This window comes from Camellia sinensis, chromosome 8 (assembly GCF_055761805.1).
Source record: "Camellia sinensis isolate YWXY chromosome 8, ASM5576180v1, whole genome shotgun sequence".
Classification (NCBI taxonomy): Eukaryota; Viridiplantae; Streptophyta; class Magnoliopsida; order Ericales; family Theaceae; genus Camellia; species Camellia sinensis.
In genome coordinates, this window is record NC_138968.1 from 114,111,795 (window position 1) to 114,131,267 (window position 19,473).

The following is a 19,473-nucleotide window of genomic DNA, read 5'->3' on the forward strand; positions in this document are numbered from 1 at the left end:
TAACTTGGAAAGCTGTAAGCCCATAGGGCATTTGCTTTTGTTGTTAACATGTAATACTTTTGTAATGAAACACAGATGAATAGAAAAATGTGGTTATTTCATATGTTAATGAATGTTTTATTTGATGGGTTTAATGTTATTATTTTGAGGGCGCTACAATGACCTCAACCAAACATTTAAATTTTAAGATATGAAGCCAAACTCTAAGGAAGGATAAGAAAAATGAAAATTACAGATTAGTGAGTTGTTCCCAAAATATTTACGAATTTATGAAAAAAGTTTATAATTTTAATTATTAAAGTTGATAAAGTTCCCCACTTATTTGAATTTTTTTAAAAAAACTTTCACTGAATTGTAATTTTCCCGAAGTAATTTTTTTTTTTTATATCCCCACTTATGAAAATCTGCAAATATCTTGATTAAGGTTTATCTTGCAAACATCACCTGAGATTTATCTACACCCACTTCTCTCTCTCTCTCTCTCTCAAATGGGGGTTAAGGGAAAATATATTTCATGTTAAGAATCATTTTTATTTCATCTTATGGGTTGAGACTCTTTAAAAAAAAATTCTGAAGCAAAAATCTCATTGAACCCTACCAATGACAATTACATTCGGACCACATTGAAATTGAAACATTAAAGGGTGTCTTTCTATTTCTGTAAATATTGAAATGGGTTAAAAATATGATGGATTTTGATTTTGTGGCATTATAGGGCTGTTTGCACCCTGTTTTATTTTGTTGCATAATCCAAAGCCCATTTTATTTTGCACCCTATTTTTGGTGATAATAATTCCTATAATCTATTAAATGCTGCTGCTGAGGATGAGCTTTAATAGCAAAAACAAAAATGTTAAACATTTTAAAATTTTTATCAAATATTAAACAAACTAAAATTTTGTATTGTGTTTTTTTCTTTAATAATCAATTGGGTTTCAACACCCACTTCTCTCTCTCTATCAAATGGGGGTTAAGGAAAAATGGATTTCAAATTAATAATCATTTTTATTTCATCTTAGTTAAATGGGTTGAGACTCTATTTAATTATCAATAGTCATATTTTTACTTACCAAATATGGGTTGACAAAATGACGGTTTGTCAGAATTTTAAAATTTTTATCAAATGTCTCAAATGTCTCAAAATAGAAAATAAAATTCTGTATTGTGTTTTTTTCTTTAATAATCAATTGGGTTTCAACACCCACTTCTCTCTTTCTCTATCAAATGGAGGTTAAGGAAAAATGGATTTCATGTTAAGAATCATTTTTATTTCATTTTATGGGTTGAGACTCTCTTTACAAAAAAAATTTGAAGCAAAAATCTCATTGAACCCTACCAATGACAATTATATTCAGACCACACTGAAAATGCAAAATTAGTAATTAAATTTCAATTTTGAAGTTTTGTTAAAATTTTATTCATAAGTAGTATAATTTATATTTTTTTATAATTTATTTATTTACTTTTTTTTTCGTGGTATACATTAGTTGTTAGTACGAAAAGTGGGCAATACAATCCATAAGAATTTAACTATTGTCAATGCAAAATTACTACATAGAATCAACCACAAAATCATTTATTGCGATAGTTCTACATTTTGGCCAATAGAGAAAAATGATGAAGATTTCTATGATAGTATTTAAATTTTCTTCTATCCTTTTTAATGTATACTGAAGATATAAAAAAATTATAATTTGCCTTCAATCCTGTAGTAGTTCAATTTCTCCATATGTGATATACATGCACATACGAACTTCTTAAAGTAGGTGTTAACTAAAATATGTTATGAGGTTGTTAATTCTGTGTCAATTAATTTTTCTTTATGACAATTATTAAACCTCATTTTGCCTTCTTACAGTTATATTCTATGTCAACAATCATTTTTATTTCATCTTAATCAAATGGGTTGAGGTTCTCATTAATCATTAATGGTCATATTCTTATTCGTCAAATATGCAAAATATATTCGTGTACATATTTAGTATTGACGAGTGCTCTTGCTAATTGTGTTTTTCATTTTATCCTTCTGCCTCAGATTTCTTTAATTTTGCTTCTCAAGCAAATACTCAGGTTAGGAAGTCCCTCCTTTGCAATTCTTTATTAGTTCCTTGCTTTGTTTTTTGAAGAGGGTTTGAGAAGGTAAAAGAAAAGAAAAAGAGAAGAGAGGCTTGTGCTGCAGAAAGGGTTTGGAAGAGTTAAAGGTGAAGGCAGCAAGCAAGGGTTTGGAGAAGTTTAAAATTAAAGAAAAGAAACCCAAACCAAGGAAGAGGGAGGATTCATAAGAGTGGTGGTTTTGCTTTATTCATCACTTAGGTAAGATTTATTTTATTGTATTCCTATCTATGATTTTAGTGTTAATATATCAATAGATGATTTTATGGGCATATATGATTAAATAGATATATTGTTGTAGTCTATGTTGGGGGTCTCAATTTTGCTCAATTTTAGAGTGTATTTTGCATCCCATTTGGGTGGTTCATGTTTTGAGATTGATATGTGATGGGTTAAGTTTAATGGTGGTGTATTTGTGGGATACACGATTGACTACAAGCAATTACAAATTTTTACGTGTATATAAACAACAATAGAATAATATGGGTTGAGAATTTCCGAAACCGTGATGGCTTTGTTTTGATGCTAAATTGTGGGAGTTCTTAATAGGCAATTGGGTTAATTTATTTTATTGTTGTTACAAGAAGAGATAGATGGGTGCACATAATAATTGTTTATGCGGTGTAATATTTTATTAGGTTTGTGAGATTGAGGTGGATCTTGGTAATTTGAGATTAGCTTGGGAAATATTATTTTAGCTGTTTGAGGTAAGTAACCCTCTATCACTGTTGGTTCATTTTTATTCCTACTGAATCGTTTAAAATTATAAATATTTATTTATACCTTTCATGTTCTCTTAAAATAAAATATGGGTCAAGTATAAAAACAACATCGAATATTATTATGAAAGTTATTTGAATATTTTGTGAAACTATTCTGAAAATTGTACCAAATGTTTATTCCAAAAATATCGAATATTTTATTTAAAAGTTGTGTATTGTTTGAATTTTGAACATCACTCTAGTCTGACTATGATTTGGACCCTAGCCAATGGGGGTTATTTATTGGCACAGAAACTAGTTTCTTTTGGGGCTTTACCACCGGCCTATGTGTGGTTCTGGGCCTTGTCACGGGCTAAGTGACCGTAGTCATTAAGACTTTGGTTTTGTGAATCAAATCATTGAACCATCTGAATATCGAACCATCGATTTGAACAACGAATTACTTTGAATTATCTTGTTGGCTTTTCATTTAAAATGTATTGTACATTGTTTATTTTTAGCTATGAAACCACCTTACAAATAATTGTTCATTTATTGAACTGTGGAAAAAAATTATATTTATTGGTTATCGATTTATTTATTTATTTTTATATACTTGATCCAGCTAGCAGTGATGGTTGGTTATTTACTAGGCTATTTAGCTTACCCTTTTTTTTTTTTTCAGATTCTGAAGAGTAGAGCTGCGCGGATTTTTTTTACATGTGGGAGTGCCGAGAGTAGGACCATGATTTAAGTACTTGGATTATTGTTTTGTTAATGGATTAAATTAGTGGACTTGATGGACATTTTCATATGAGAACTATTTATTTTTATGGATTTTGGCATTATGACAATTAAGGATTTAATTTGAGTATTTTATTATGTGGGTTATGTGATTGGATTCTTAGCCTTGCATGCTCACTTATATGAGTGTGCGGCGTTGTCACAGAGCTTGGGGCGTGATAGAATTGCAGTGGGTTAATGAATGTTCTGGATTAATGAATGAACTCTCTCAGATTTTTTTAATGCTCTGGAATTTTCATGTTTGGTCTTCAAATTTTCAATAATTAGATTACACATTAAGCTTTTAATGTTTGGTTTAGAAAGAAGTCTAATATAGTGTGTATAGTTATATATCTTGGTATACAACTGTTCAATTTCTACAGAATACCATTTTTTTTATGTATTTATTTTTTTTATAGTTGGAACGTATGATGAATTATGTGAATACTTATGTCTTTTTTTTTTTTAATAATGATATACAAGTTCATTTTTTATACCCATTTTATAGACCCAGCGATGTGTCAAGAAGATGATTGGTTGATAATTAGATAATATTTAATTATCAACCAGTCCTCTTCTTGACATATCACTGGACTTATAAAATAGGTCTAACTTAAAAGATTTTGTTACAAGTTCATATTTTTTTTTTAAATTTTCAAGTTCATATTTAATTATCAACCAGTCCTCTTCTTACAGTTACAAGTTCATTTTTTTTTTTTAATTTTTACAAACATTTTGTTACAGTTTAATTTTGTAATATGATAGGTCTTTTTTTTTTTTTTCCATCTCTCTCATGTTGTATTTGGATTTAAGATTTGAAAGGAATTTGTTGATTGAAAGGAAAAGGGAACATTAAAAAGTTAACCCTTTTAATTTGATGACCCTTATGTTTTTTGCTTTTAGTGAACTGTTTTTAATTTGGTTTTTTATTGAATTGCTATTTTAAAATGTTTAGGATTCTCTCTCTTTAAAAAGAGTCCAGTTTATTTAGCTTTTTCAATTTTGTTTTGGGAATTTTTCAAAAAAAAAAAAAAAAGACTTTTTAGATGTTTATTAGGACTTTTGAAAAAACCAAAACTTATTTTAAAATTTTGTTGTAATAATTTTTTAATGATTTTTATGAGAGTGTTACTCCTTGGAGTAAATAAGCTACTGTGTAGTATAATTTTTTATGACGTGTATTGAAAAAGACATTTGTAATTATATAGACAATACAAAAGGTATTTGTAATTTTTCAGTTACAGTGTGGTGAGCCCTTTTATAAATTTTTATTGTAGTTTTTTTTACTTATTTTGTTTTCACATTTTAAAATGAAAATTTAGTAATTAAATCTCTGTAATTAAGTTTTGCTAAAATTTTATTCATTAGTATAATTTATATTTTTTTATAATTTACTTAGTTGTTAGTGGGAAAAATGGGCAATACAATCCATAAGAATTAACCTTTGTCAATGCAAAGTTACTATATAGAATCAACCACAAAATCATGTATTGCAATAGTTCTACATTTTGGCAAATAGAGAAAAATTATGAAGATTTCTATGAGAGTACTTAATTTTTCTTCTATCCTTTTTAATGCATATTGAAGACATAAAAAAATTATAATTTTTCTTCTATCCTGTAGTAGTTCAATTTCTCCATCTATGATATTCATGCACAAATGAACTTCTTAAACTAGGTTGTTAACTAAAATATGTTAGGAGCTTGTTAATTTTGTAGCGATTAATTTTTCTTTATGGCAATTATTAAACCTCATTTTGCCTTCATACAGTTATCTTTGTCAAATTTACATAACCAGGCACTTTTAGGTTGAGACACCATTGATCTTCAACTGCTAATTATGGACACCATTACTATTTTTGGTCACGTAAGTTGTTTTCTTTTTTATTTATTTGAAAAAAAAACATTTTTCTTATAAGCAAAAGTCAATTTTCTTTTCTTTTCATTATTTTTTTATATAATTCCTTATAACAAAATGCTCTTTTCTTATAATTTACGTATGGATGGAGACCTATGTCGAACTGTAATATTGACTCATTTTACTCATTTTCTTACATGTATAATTTTTTTATTTTTTTTTTACCTCTAATTCTTTTGTATTTTTAGGTCCAATTTCTTCAAGAAAGAAATGTTAATGTTGTTATCCGCAATGAGCGTGACCTTAATGTCATCCATGTTCGAGAGGTAGGTCCAATTTAATTATATAGATTTTTTTTTTGTTTCAAAACACCGTATACACTGTATATTCTTATTTATATATTTTTAAAAACTTTCTACATATATTTTTTTATTTTTTGTAGGCAAAGGAAAAGGAAATTGCCAAGGCATTGCTGAAGAAAAACGAAAAGACCACCGTTTCGGGCAAGGGAAAGGAAAATGCATGTTCAGTAGTATGGTTCTTCAACATTTTCATTTAAAGTTCTTTTTTTGAAATATTTATTTTGTACCATGAACCTCGATTATTTATTTATTTATTTTTAAATGTAAAATTGACATACTACTTGCACAATGACATATACTATTTTTATAGTAAACAGTTTCATGTAAATTTGTTAAATGTTTTTTTTAAAGCATGCTAAAATAGCATTTGTACAAAAACATTATATTTGTTTTAAATTATTATTACTCTTTTTTGGCTTTTTGCTATTGACATGAACATCTACAAGAGAAGAAAAAAGGAATAGAACAAAAAAGGAATGAAGGGAAGAGGGATACATAATGAAAAAGTTTTCAATTTTTTTACAAAATATCAGAAGGAAAGGGAATTAAGATAAAGTAAATTAATAGAAATGAAAAATGAAGAGAAAAGTATAAAACAGTAGATGATAATATTCATAGTTTAGGCATCTTATGAAATTAATCTTCATGTTTTAGGGACATAACAATAATGTTATATCGAAAGCTGCATTGGCTCAATGTGCACGGCGAGAACGCGAAAGAAATGATAAGGCAAGCTCTTCATATCAATTGGGACAATGTTCGCGATGTGAACGAGAGAGATCGAGAGAATTGATTCCACCAAGCACAACTAATACTCCACCGGCTCAGAAAGGAGTAATGTTTACACATCTTACTTTGCCAAGCACATCTTTAGCTTCACAAAGGAATTGGTAAAACATTGTATTTAATTCTACAAATGCATATTCTTATTGTTAAGATTTTATTTTTTAAATTTTATTTTGTACACAACAAATATTTGTAGGCCTACTCATGCAAGCCCATTCCTCCATGAGACTAGGAATATCAGTGTTGTTATTCGCGATGAGTGCAATCTTAATATTATCCGCAATTCTAAGGTAAGTAGAAAAATCAAGTTCAACATATTCTTTTTTCGTAATCTTAATAAATTTTATAAATACATGTTCTTTTTTTGTATTCTGAATAAATTTTATTTATTTTTGGTAGGCAGAGGAAAAGGAAAAGGCCAAGGCAATGTCTAAAGGAAAAGAAAAGGCAACTTCTTTTGACAAAGGAAAGGAAAACGCATGTCCAATGGTATATATTCAACATTTAAAAAAAAATATTTATCGAGTAAAACAAAGCCAATCATATTGTTAAAGTGAACATTGATCATGTATGTTTTTAAAATTTTAAACTGTGTTGTCAATTTTTTTTGTGTGCTCTTTGTTTTCTGTACACTCAAACAAAGTATATTTAGCTCTCTTTAACATTTCCTAAAAAATAATTGTAACCTTTATAAACTCCAAGAAAAACATTATAACATCTAAGCAAAGGAACAGAGGAACATAGGCATAGAAAATATTTTTAATTTTCTTAAAATTATCATGAGGCAAGAAGAAAGAGAAAACAATAATTAAAAAACAAATTGTTATATCACAAGGCATGAAGAGGGAAAATGACGCAAAATGGAAAAGGAAGTAGGACAAAGAAAATGTAAAAATATTCTTGAAATTATCACAAGGCAGGAAGAAAAAGTAAAATATAATTAAAATAACAAAATTATTGAATCAAGAAATAAAATAGTATACGATAATATTTGTATTTTAGGTATCAATGATATAATGTTCACATTTTAGGCACAGAATAACAATGTTATATCAAAAGCTACATTGGCCCAATGTGCACGGCGAGAACGGGAGAAATCAAGAGAATGTATACAATCGAGACAAACTTCTTTAATACCATGTCGTCATAATCGTGCTTGCTTGGAACTAGGAACAAAGGCAACTGAGGATACTCAGTCTGCGCAAAAACGAACAATGGTTGCACATCCTTCCACATGTTCGTTCTCAATGCCAAGCACATCTTCAGCTCCACAAATGAATTGGTAAAAGACTGTGTTTAATTCTTCAAATTCATACTCCTACTATTACCATTCTATTTTAATTTACACAGAACCAATATTTGTAGGCCTACTCTTACAACTCCTTCCCTTCAAGAGGATCTATGTACTAATGAGGAATTAGAGGATATGCATATGAGTCCAATGATTAGTACTCGAGCACATATAAATTCATGTCGTCATTCTCTTAGCAAGATGGATGTATTATGTCCTTTATGTTCAGCATTACATTGGATGGATGAAAAATTAGTAAAATCATCTCCAAACCGTCCTCTATTCGGAACATGTTGTTCAAAATGGAAGGTCAAGCTTCCTTTGCTTATTACACCCCCTTCACTTCTTCAAGCATTATATGGTGGGAATGATGATAAATCAAAATCGTTTCGATGGTATACTCGAGTGTACAATGCAACCAATGCTTTTACAAGTCTTGGCGCTATATTAGATCCAAGAGTACTTACTGGAAGAGGCCCTACATCATTCACTATCCATGGGGAATTGCGACATCGAACAGGATCACTACTACCACAATCAGGGCAAAATGCAGCTTATGTGCAATTGTACATTTATGACCCTGATTCAACTTTAGAAGTTTGCAATCGTAGAAATCCTCAATTAAGAAGAGATGTTCTAAAAACTATTCAAGATAGTTTATTACAGGTTAATGCATTCGTTGCTAAATTTTGCCAGGCTCATGCAATTTTAAATCAATTAGCCTTGACAGGACAAAATTTGCCTGCTCATCTCCACTATAGTTCATTGACAGATCGACGACGGTATAACCTACCAACTACAGATGAGATTGCAGTTGTAATACCGGGTGATGGAACCAAGGTTAGTGGAATGAGAGATGTTATCTTACATCTACAAGGAAATAATGAGCTAATTCAAATCAATGAATGTCACCCAGCATATTTGCCATTACATTATGTTTTATTATTTCCACATGGTGAGCTTGGATGGGAACCTGAGATGAAACTGTGGGATGTTCAACATGATCAGCCTTCAACTGATTGGCTTACTTAAATGGATTTTTATAGTTATCGTTTGTTTGAACGACCCACAGAGTATTTGTAACAACCCTCACTTTGCTTTAGTCATGCTCACATGCATTTATATGATTTTGTCTTGTCAAATTGCATTCATAAGATCCTGTTTTGTTTTATCTAAGTGTTGTTGCATGCTTTGTTCCTTACTAGGTCATGGTAAGCCTAGGTCATGCCAAGCCTAGGTCATGTTAAGCCTAGGTCATGCCAAGCCTAGGTCATGCTAAGCCTAGGTCATGCCAAGCCTAGGTCATGTTAAGCCTAGGTCATGCCAAGCCTAGGTCATGTCAAGCCTAGGTCATGGTAAGCCTAGGTCATGCCAAGCCTAGGTCATGGTAAGCCTAGGTCATGCCAAGCCTAGGTCATGTCAAGCCTAGGTCACACCTTTGAGCCTTTTACACCTAGGCCGTCGAGCGCCAACACCTAGGACCATTTTGGAACCACTTTGGCTGACCTCCACCTTCACCCTGGCATATTGGCCGAGATGTCGTCATCTAGGCCGAGATGTGCATCACTTAGGCTGAGATGTTATCCTTTAGGTATTAGAGATTTTTTATCCTTGCACCTGGTGATCTTGTTCTTGGACTGGTATGACCTAGACCGAGGTGTGGCACATCTAGGCCGAGGTGTGGCACAGCTAGGCCAAGTGTTATCCTTCCTAGCCGAGATCATTGAGACCTTACTTGCCGAAGCCTATGTCCTAGCCGAGATCATTACTTGCCGGAGTGCCCATGTCACCTTACTTGTTGTATACACTTTATCTTACACATGTCTTGTCTTTCTATCACCTTTTGAGGAAGTCCCATCCGGTAGTGCCACGTGTCCAAGCAGAGGGTTAAGTCTGCTGGCAGTAGAGAAACCCACATCATTTGTCATATCTTTGCCTTTGAAGAGAGAGAAGCTCTAGGAAGAGGGAAAAAGAAGTTCTTAGAGAGAGAACTAGATTTCCAAGCTTGATCTTCACACCTAGAACCGTTAGATCCGTGTTTTGAGGTTAGATTCTTGATCTACTCTTGTTGTTCTTTATATTGATCCGATCACATTGCACGATCTAGCATGATTCATAAGCCATGCATTGATTTAAAGTTTGTTTTAGAAAGAGAAAGTGATGTTCATGTGTTCTTGAAGAAAAACCATGTTTTGATCCGAAAGTTTGTATCAAGATCCATGTTTTTGTGTTTGTTTTCATAAGATCTTTAAGTATGGGTACCCAGGTCCATGTTTTCGAACTCATCTCATGAAATTTCAGATTTTGGAATAAAAGTTATGAATCTAGCATTCATGTTCTTCATGTTCACGTTCTTCATGTTCTTCAAGGGGGGAAACCTAGATTTCCAGACTTCATTTCCCTAGGTGTGGTCACCGAGACCACTCTTGCCTAGATCTCACACCTAGGCCATGCATCGTATCTCACCTTGGCCTACCTTGCATGATCATTTGCACCTTAGTCTATCTTGCATGCACACCTAGGCTAACCACTGCACACCTAGGTCGACCATGGTACATCCTTGCCGACACCTTGTAACACCTCGGCAGGCAGCTGCACGCCGAAGCCTAGGTAACCACACCTCGGCCAAGAGGTGTGGGACCTCGGCCAAGACCCCTTGAGTTCACCCAGCTAGGTCGTTTTTGCCTACATCATTTCTGTGCATCCATTCCAAGACCTGGTTGGTATCCAGCATGTTTTCCCTAGATGAAAAACAGTGATTTAACTCCCAGCATGTTTTACTTTGTCTTGACTTGGTTTTGGAAAGAAATGCCGGGATCATTTACACTCATGTAAAGCTTGTTTTGAGAATGCATTGCATAGCCATCTTTGAGCATCCTTTCTTGTCTTCTTGAAATGCATTCAGTAGACCTTATTATGTATTTGTAGGTCTTGGATCCTTGCCTTAATCCCTACACCCAAAGAGCTATGTGAGTGGTATTTTTAATAAAGTTATGTTATAAAGTTTTGATAAAGTATTTGATCAAGCATGAATGATTGTCCCTAGTTTTGTATCTAGTATTATATTTGTTTTGATGACATTCTGGGAAGTCCTTAGTGTCAGGGGACTATAATGCAATTGCACCCTTGTTTTGAAAGTCCTTAGTGTCAGGGGACTATAATGCAACTGCACCCTTGTTTTGAAAGTCCTTAGTGCCAGGGGACTATAATGCAACTGAACCCTTGTTTTGCCACTGACGGTTTTCCGCGTGGGTTTGTTTGTCCAGAATGTCATCCTTTGGTATTATGTAGATGTTATTAACATCCAAGAAGCTTTGAAAGATTTGATAGATGAACTTGGTTCATTCCTTTGATTTTGTACAAGATATGCTATGTATTGTTTTGGAAAAGATCTTGGATATCATTCATTCAAACCTTTATTACTTATACCATTCACTGAGTATCCAAGCTAACCCTCTCCTTATATATATGTAGGTGACGAGCAAGAAGGCGGTGACGCCTAAATGTGTTTTGCAAGATGTTTTGGATTCATGTTTTGCTAACCTCTTGAAGATTATGTTTCTTAGTTTTAATTCACTTCTTTTGTATATGTCGGCTCGAGAAGCCTTTTGATCAAGATGTAATATGTACTTTATTTTATTTGTATCCAAGTTGTAAACCATGTTAAGATGTATGTCATTTCATTTGATCTATGCACAGCTTTTATGGACTACTTAGATTTTAAATTATTGCTTCCGCACATGTAAGCCCCATATGTATACTCTGATTGTGTGTGAATCTTTGTAAGTTGGCCTTTGGTAATCTCGGATTACGGGCCATCATGGCACCATTCTACTAGGGGCGGAATGGAGTTGTGACAATATTCAACAATTTTGAGAGCTGGAAAATTGTTCCAAGAGTTTTTGGTTGATGCTTGGGCCGCAACTGAACAAAATAGGTTGACTTACTACAAGCTTAATCAAGGGAAAATCCGTGCTGAACTTTACCAAGATTTGACAGATATTGATCCAAATGACCTTCAACCCAATCAAATTGGTCAAAGGTTTGTTTTGCCATCTTCATTTCCTGGAGGTCCTAGACACATGTTTGAAATCTTTCAAGACTCAATGGCTATCACACGATACAACCAACATCTAGACATTTTTCTCACCATGACTGCAAATCCTAATTGGCTAGAAATTACATCGGCATTATTACCGCACCAAACGCCTATTGATCGTCCTGATTTAATTGCCCGTGTTTTTGAGTTAAAGAGAAAGTGCTTGATGAAGGAGATAGAAACAATCCGAGTGTTTGGTAATAAAGTTGCGCATGTTTTTACAATTAAATTCCAAAAACAAGGCTTTCCTCATATGCATGCACTTCTATTTCTTAAGGGTCCAGACAAAATTCGGACATGTGCTCAAGTAGACAAATTAGTTTGTGCAGAATTTCCAAATCCAAAAGATGAACCTATGCTTTTTGAAACTATCAAATGTTGTATGGTACATGGACCATGTGGTGCTCGAAATCCATAAGCACCATGTATGGAAAATGGCCAATGCACTAAGAGATACCCTCGAGCGTTCGCTGAAACAACTACTATGGATCAAGATGGATATCCTATCTATCGTCGTCGCAATAATGGTCAAGTTCATATTGTGAGGGGGAAAGAAGTTGATAACAGAGACATCGTACCATACAATGCATATCTTTCTAAACGTTTCAACTGTCACATAAACGTGGAAGTTTGTGCCGGAATGAGATGTGTCAAGTATATACACAAGTACATTTACAAGGGTTATGATCGTACAACGATGATGTTGGGATTGATAAATGAGATCCAACAATATCTCGATGCGAGGTATATTGGACCTCCAGAAGCTACTTGGCGAATATTTGGTCATCTATTGCATGCTGAGATACCAACAGTTGTACGCTTAGCACTTCATTTACCTGGAATGCACTGTGTTCTTTTAATCCTGATGAATCATTAGAAGCAATTGTTTCTAGAGCTGGCCAACAAATGTCAACTCTTACTGGTTTTTTTGTATGTTGTGCTTCCATGGAAGATGAATGTCCATTCACTTACCAAGAATTTTGACAACATTTTGTTTGGCTTAATTTAGAAAAGAGATGGAAACCAAGGCAGCAGGGCTATGCAATCAGTAGAATGTACTTTGCTAGCCCTAATTGTGGTGAGAGATTTTATTTGTGTTTGCTATTAACTGTTGTCAAAGGACCAAAATCGTTTCAGTGCTTACGCACGGTCAACAATGTTTTGCATGATACGTTTAAATCAGCATGTGTTGCAAGAGGACTTTTAGAAGATGATGAAGAATGGATGTAATGCCTTAAAGAGGCTGCAGTTATGAAAACTGGTTATCAATTAAGGAGATTGTTTACTATTATTCTTACTCAGTGCTCTCCACTGCAAGCATATGCGTTATAGAATCAATTTTCAATGCATATATGTGATGATCTTGCACATAAGATTCGAACATTGTTTGCCATTTCTGAACCAACTAAGGCTCAAATTGAAGACTATGGTCTATATCTTTTGAATCAAATGCTCCAAGAATCAGGAAAAAGTTTAATTGACTTCCCGCAAATGCCACAACCTTCTACAAATTGGAGTGCAGTAGTTGGTAATAGGTTGATATTCGAACATCAACAACTGCAGAATGAGGCACAACAGGCAGATGCAGAAATTATTATTGATCGCCTCAACAATGATCAATGAACAGCTTATGATGCAATCACTTCCTCAGTCTTTGAAAATAAAGGAACTATTTTTTTTTTTGAATGGAGGTGCCGGAACAGGGAAAACGTTTTTGTACAATGCGATTGCATTGAAGTGTCGTAGCGTTGGCCATATTGTTATTACTGTGGCTTTATCTGGAATTGCATCATTGTTATTGGTAGGAGGTTGTACTACTCATTCAACATTTTCCATTCCGTTGGATGTATTGGAAAATTCAATTTGTGGATTTAGCAAGCAATCATTACAAGCAGAATTATTTAGAGAAACAAAACTTATAATCTGGGATGAAGTTCCTATGCAGCATAGACATTGTGTTGAGGCAGTTGATCGCACACTTCGGGACACTTGTGATAGTGAAAAGCCATTTGGGGGTATCACTGTTGTTCTTGGTGGAGATTTTCGACAAATCTTACCAGTTATAACCAAAGGAGTATGTGAGCAAATTGTGAATGCATCATTAAGACACTCTTTTCTATGGAAGGATATACATGTTCTGTCTTTAAATTTGAACATGCGCTTGAATCATGCAAATCTTGGAAATGCTAATTTTGCAAAATTCTTGATGGAGGTAATATTTCTTCAAACTTTTTCTCTATTATATGGTTCTTTTAAATTGAAGAAATACATTTACGTTTATGTACTTTAATTGATTATACTTACTATTTTATTTATTTATTTTTATAAATAGATTGGGACTAATCCTCAAGAAATTGTTAAACTTCCATCAACAATACACAAATGCCAAGATCTAAAAGACATAATCTCAGTAGTTTATTCGCAACTGGATGTGGCAATGACATCGACTGCAACATTTTTAACTGAACGTACAATTCTTTCTGCACGGAATGATGATGTCAGTGCCATAAATACTGCAGCATTGAATATTTTTCCCGGTAACACACATACTTATTTGGCAGCAGACAAGATGTCTGAAGATGATGAAATTGATCGTACTATAATAAATAAATATCCTAATGAATATTTAAATTCATTAGATCCTCCTGGGCTATCGGCTTTTAAGCTAGAGTTGAAAGTGAGTTGTCCTATAATGTTGTTAAGAAATATTGCACCAAAAGATGGATTGTGCAATGGCACAAGATTGATGGTTTCTAGATGCAATACTCGCATAATTGAAGCTCAAATTTTAACTGGAGAAAAATTTGGCAATTTGGTAATCATACCAAGGATATCCTTGACACCGTCTTCTTCAGAAATGCCTTTCCGAATGACAAGACGTCAATTTCTAGTTCGATTGGCATATGCCCTAACCATTAATAAATCTCAAGGGCAATCTATGAAATTTGTTGGAGTTGATTTGCGCACACCAGTGTTTAGTCATGGGCAATTGTATGTGGCCTTATCTAGATGCACATCTTTTGATCGTATAAGTGTCCTCCTTCCTAATGATAAGCCAGATTCTACTACAAACATTGTTTATCCTGAATTTTTGTTATAGTGTTACTTATGGATCAAACCACTTTTGTCAAAAGGTACAATTTATTTATTGATAAATTTGTTTCTATTGATTACAAATTGTTATTTTTAAAATATTTTACTATATGTGTCGACTTTTGTAGGATTGGGTTAAAAAATATATGGAGCTCAAAAAGATAAATACAACTAGATTGCTTCGATGGGGATATAACAAGGTAATTTCAATTTGAAAGTGTTTTGATATATTTATATAAATTTTCTTTTACTAAAATACTAACTTTTTTTATTTTCATAAATTAGTAGATTGTCGTGCATGCTCCTTACTGGGGATACAAACAAGTTGATGCAAGGACTTTTTGGAAAGTGATGAGGCACTCCTAGGATTTCTAAGAAAGAACAAGTTTGAATCTCATATTTTTTTTTTGAAAAGCGTACATATGCTAGCTACGATCCATATTTTGTAAAGTTTCCGATCGATGTGAAATTTATTACTTATAATAGTTTTGTAAAGCCTTTTATCTATGTGAAATTTATAACTAAGTTTAGATGTATGTTAGATAATATTCATTTGAATTATTGACTTATGCTATGAGTTTGTTTTTGTAAATGTAACACACTAGGTGATATAGTCTTTTTTGTTTTTTTTTGTTTTTTCTTCCTAATATGCTCTTGAATTAGGTTAAAGAAAACTAATCATATTTTTATTTGGTTGAATTTGAATTTTTGCCTTCATATATCTTTTTATCAAGAAGGGTGTTGCATTTTCTTTGTATTACAGAACATTGGCTGGTGTGCTTAATTTGTTATTTGAAATTTTTTTTGTATTGCAGAGCACTGGCTGGTATGCTTAAATTGTTATTTGGCATTTTTTTTTGTATTGCAGATCATTGGCTGGTGTGCTTAATTTGTTGTTTATTTTTTTCTATTGCAGAACATTGGCTGGTGTATATAGATGTTTCTGTGTTGTGGGACTTACATTTTGTTGTTTGTTTAAAATCTTATACTTTTGTTGTGCTTGAATTTTACGTAGCATTTATGTGTTTACTTTTCACTATTTCGTTTACCTATAAATTTGAAAATTTTATGTTTAAATTGATTTATTCACCAAGTAGCATACAATTTATTTATTTTTCATTTATTTAATTTTCTGCACAATAAACTGACCACCAAACCATAAAAATTGGTAGATTTTAACTATAACATTAAAATTGATGCAAAACTATAGCTATGAGATCTCTCTTCTTTATTTCAACCAAAACTCACTATCTAAAAAAATGTGGATATAGAAATTTATTTGGGTACTGTTATTGGCCAGGATAATAAAATACTTATTTTCTATTACAAATTGCAAGTGGGTTACATAAACAAAAATACTACAATAGTAAATATTTGGTGATATGATCTTTGTTTGCATTTGTGTCATCACTATTTTCACGTTTTATTGGCCAAGGTAATAATTGTGTCATCACTATTTTCAATTTCTCCATCTCTCTAAATTTTATGATGCAAAATATTTAAATTGAGTGGATCTGAAAAGTGAAAAATATTGATTAAAATATTAAAAATTTCACTAAAAATAATAAAATACAAATTAAAATTTTACGAACTATTTTTGGAAACTCTAAAACCAAGTAAGTTTTGAATTTTAAATTTGTAAAAATTATTTTAAATTTTTAACATATACAACCAAACAAAATTTTGAGTTTGACAAACTCTTTTCAAAAATCTAATTATAAAATTCATTTGAAAATCCACAACCATACGGATCATCTATTTATATTTTCACCTTAATTTTTTTCCCAACAAATTAAATAAATTACATTTTAACCCAACATTTTTATATTCAATTACATTTTAATACAAATTAATATTTTCACCGTGTTTTCAGGCACGGGCATACCTTAGTTAATAAATATATAAAAAGACAAAAAATATATTGAATTCTCATTTTTTTAAATATATTTTTGGTATTTAGTGAATTTTGAAAAGGTTTTTTTCACAATTTTTTTTACTTTTTAGCTATACTTATGTTAGGTATGTCTAAAAAGTAAAAAAAAAAATTGCTTAAAATATTAAAAAAATTCAGTAAAAACAAAAAAACACGAAAAACAAAAAAGTAGAATATTCTGAAAAGTGTTTTTGGAAAACTCTAACCAAGCAATTCCAAAAGTTTGTTATGTTTTTTCGTAAATGCACAGTAATTTACTGTATACTTTATAATATAATAATATATAAAATATCTAAAAAGTATTATTTACATTAATATAGTTATAAAGATCTAAAATATATACAACCACACAAAAATCACACAAAACTATAAATTAATACAAATTAATAAACTAATGAAGTGTATATTAAGGGATTAAATGTGTATATTTAGGCACCGATCATGTACCAACTAACATAATAACTAAGACAAAAGGCACATATGTAGGTTTCACCATTTAACACGGTCCTATCTAATATTGTATTTAGTTAATGTGTTAGTTGGTACACTAATTAGTTTTTCTAATATTATTGTTTAAAAAATGCTTAGGACTTATAGATATTCAAGCCTACTAAATAGTATTGACTGGTAATTAACCATTAATTTTGAGAGAGAATGAATTCACATTTTATGTTTATTATTTTGTTCTTCAACCTTAGTTGAGTCTTGTAGATGTTGCTAAAAGTTACATTGATATCGCTAAACTCTTTTGTTATTGCTACTTAATGAATGTTGTTGGAGGCTCTTGTAAAAGAAGAGATAAGCAAGTTGTTAAAGTTGCAGAAGCATTAAACACTGGTGAACTCGCTTGTGAGTAAGTTGTTAAAGTTACAGAAGCATTAAACACTGGTGAACTTGCCTGTGAGTAAGTTGTTAAAGTTGCAGAAGCATTAAATAATGGTGAACTCGTTTGTGAGTAAAGATTTAAATCAAGAAACTAGTCTTAAATGGGTTAGTGATACACGTTTGAAATTACATTATAGGACAATTATAAAAGAGTTGAAGCTCGTCATCTAATAGATTCAATTCAGTCCTTTGATTTTGCTTTCAATGTACATAGGGCCAGCCTGAGATTTGTGAGGGCTAAGGCGAACTATAAAACTAAGGCCCCTCTTATATATATATATATATATATTAATACAAAATTTTATTCATAAAATGATAAGTATCAACAAATTTTTTATTTAAGTTTACTTGCACATATAATCATTAAAATTATAAACTAAAATTTACTTTCATATACACTGTAACAAAATTAAATTTTTACGGCTTACAATGCATGCTGTAAAAACTCTTTCACGGCATACACACAAATGTCGTTATATAACATACCGTAGAAAGGTAATTGTCATTTACAGCATACATGTCAAGTTGTAAAAAAAAACATTTATGGCATACTTTGTATGCCGTATATAATCTTTTACGACATTTTTTTGCATGTCTTAAATTATTATACTTTTTACAGCATAATTTTGCATACCGTAAAATGTTATTTTTAATATATTTATGGCATACTTTGTCTGTCGTATATAATCTTTTATGACATTTTTTTGCATGCTATAAATCGTTATGCTTTTCACAACATAATTTTGCATGTCGTAAAAGATTATTTAAAATATATTTATGACATACTTTGTATGCCATATATAATCTTTTACGATATTTTTTTGCTTGCCATAAATCACTATACTTTTCATGGCATGATTTTGCATGCCGTAGAAGATTATTTTTAATATATATACATTCATTATCTTGTTTCTATATCTCCTGGTATATTTTACCTGTTCTATTCAATTCCTTACATCATTACAAAACCATTTCTTACTCTATACAACATCAAACAATATTACAAATATATATATATATATATATATTAATTCAACCAAATCACATCAAAATTCCAAATTTACATAAATGTCAACCAAATTCATATTCACTACTCATCTAACACAAATAAATAAACTCACACTAGCATCATTTTAACATTCAAATACAAAAAACTTAACAAAAATGTATAAACCATATGGCACCAACTTCTAAAAATCAAAGAAGACTGCTGAGATGGCGATTAAGAAAAGAAAAAAAAAGGATTCATAGAATTGTCAACAAATCTTCCTGCTGACACATCCCCAAATCTTCTTGGTGATAAAGAAAAAAGAAAAGATTGTTGACATTGTCACAATCGTGTTCCTTCTGAGACCATTGAGCTATTATCCAAAGAGCATCACAATTTTTCCTTGGTTTCCTTACCCAATATACGGACCTCTAAACTTTGATTTTTGTTTGTGAACAAAATCTAAACACAAGAAATTTGATTTCTGTTTGTGAACAAAATCTAAACACAAATATCAATATCAACTAACAATCAGCACATACGGAGTCATGATTCTTTAGCTCTTACTACTCCAAACAAGGTG

The 19,473-nt window shown here is 31.6% G+C and overlaps 1 protein-coding gene across 1 annotated transcript; it reads left to right on the plus strand.

Annotated features, from left to right (window-relative positions):
* Positions 1 to 13,624: 13,624 nt before the first annotated feature.
* LOC145797980 (uncharacterized) lies at positions 13,625 to 17,874 on the plus strand. Its single transcript, XM_082885426.1, has 5 exons — positions 13,625 to 14,203; positions 14,324 to 14,982; positions 15,092 to 15,125; positions 15,213 to 15,284; positions 17,716 to 17,874. The coding sequence occupies exons 1-5, from the start codon at positions 13,625 to 13,627 to the stop codon at positions 17,872 to 17,874; spliced, it is 1,503 nt and encodes a 500-aa protein (XP_082741552.1).
* The last annotated feature ends 1,599 nt before the right edge of the window (positions 17,875 to 19,473 follow it).

Bases quoted from the DNA above. Each gene is read 5' to 3' on its own strand.
- LOC145797980 (XM_082885426.1), top strand. From the start codon at position 13,625: ATGCAATCACTTCCTCAGTCTTTGAAAATAAAGGAACTATTTTTTTTT. The intron at 14,204-14,323 runs GTAATATTTCTT...TTTTATAAATAG, and splicing joins TTGCAAAATTCTTGATGGAG to ATTGGGACTAATCCTCAAGA. The intron at 15,285-17,715 runs GTAATTTCAATT...CTTCAACCTTAG, and splicing joins TTCGATGGGGATATAACAAG to TTGAGTCTTGTAGATGTTGC.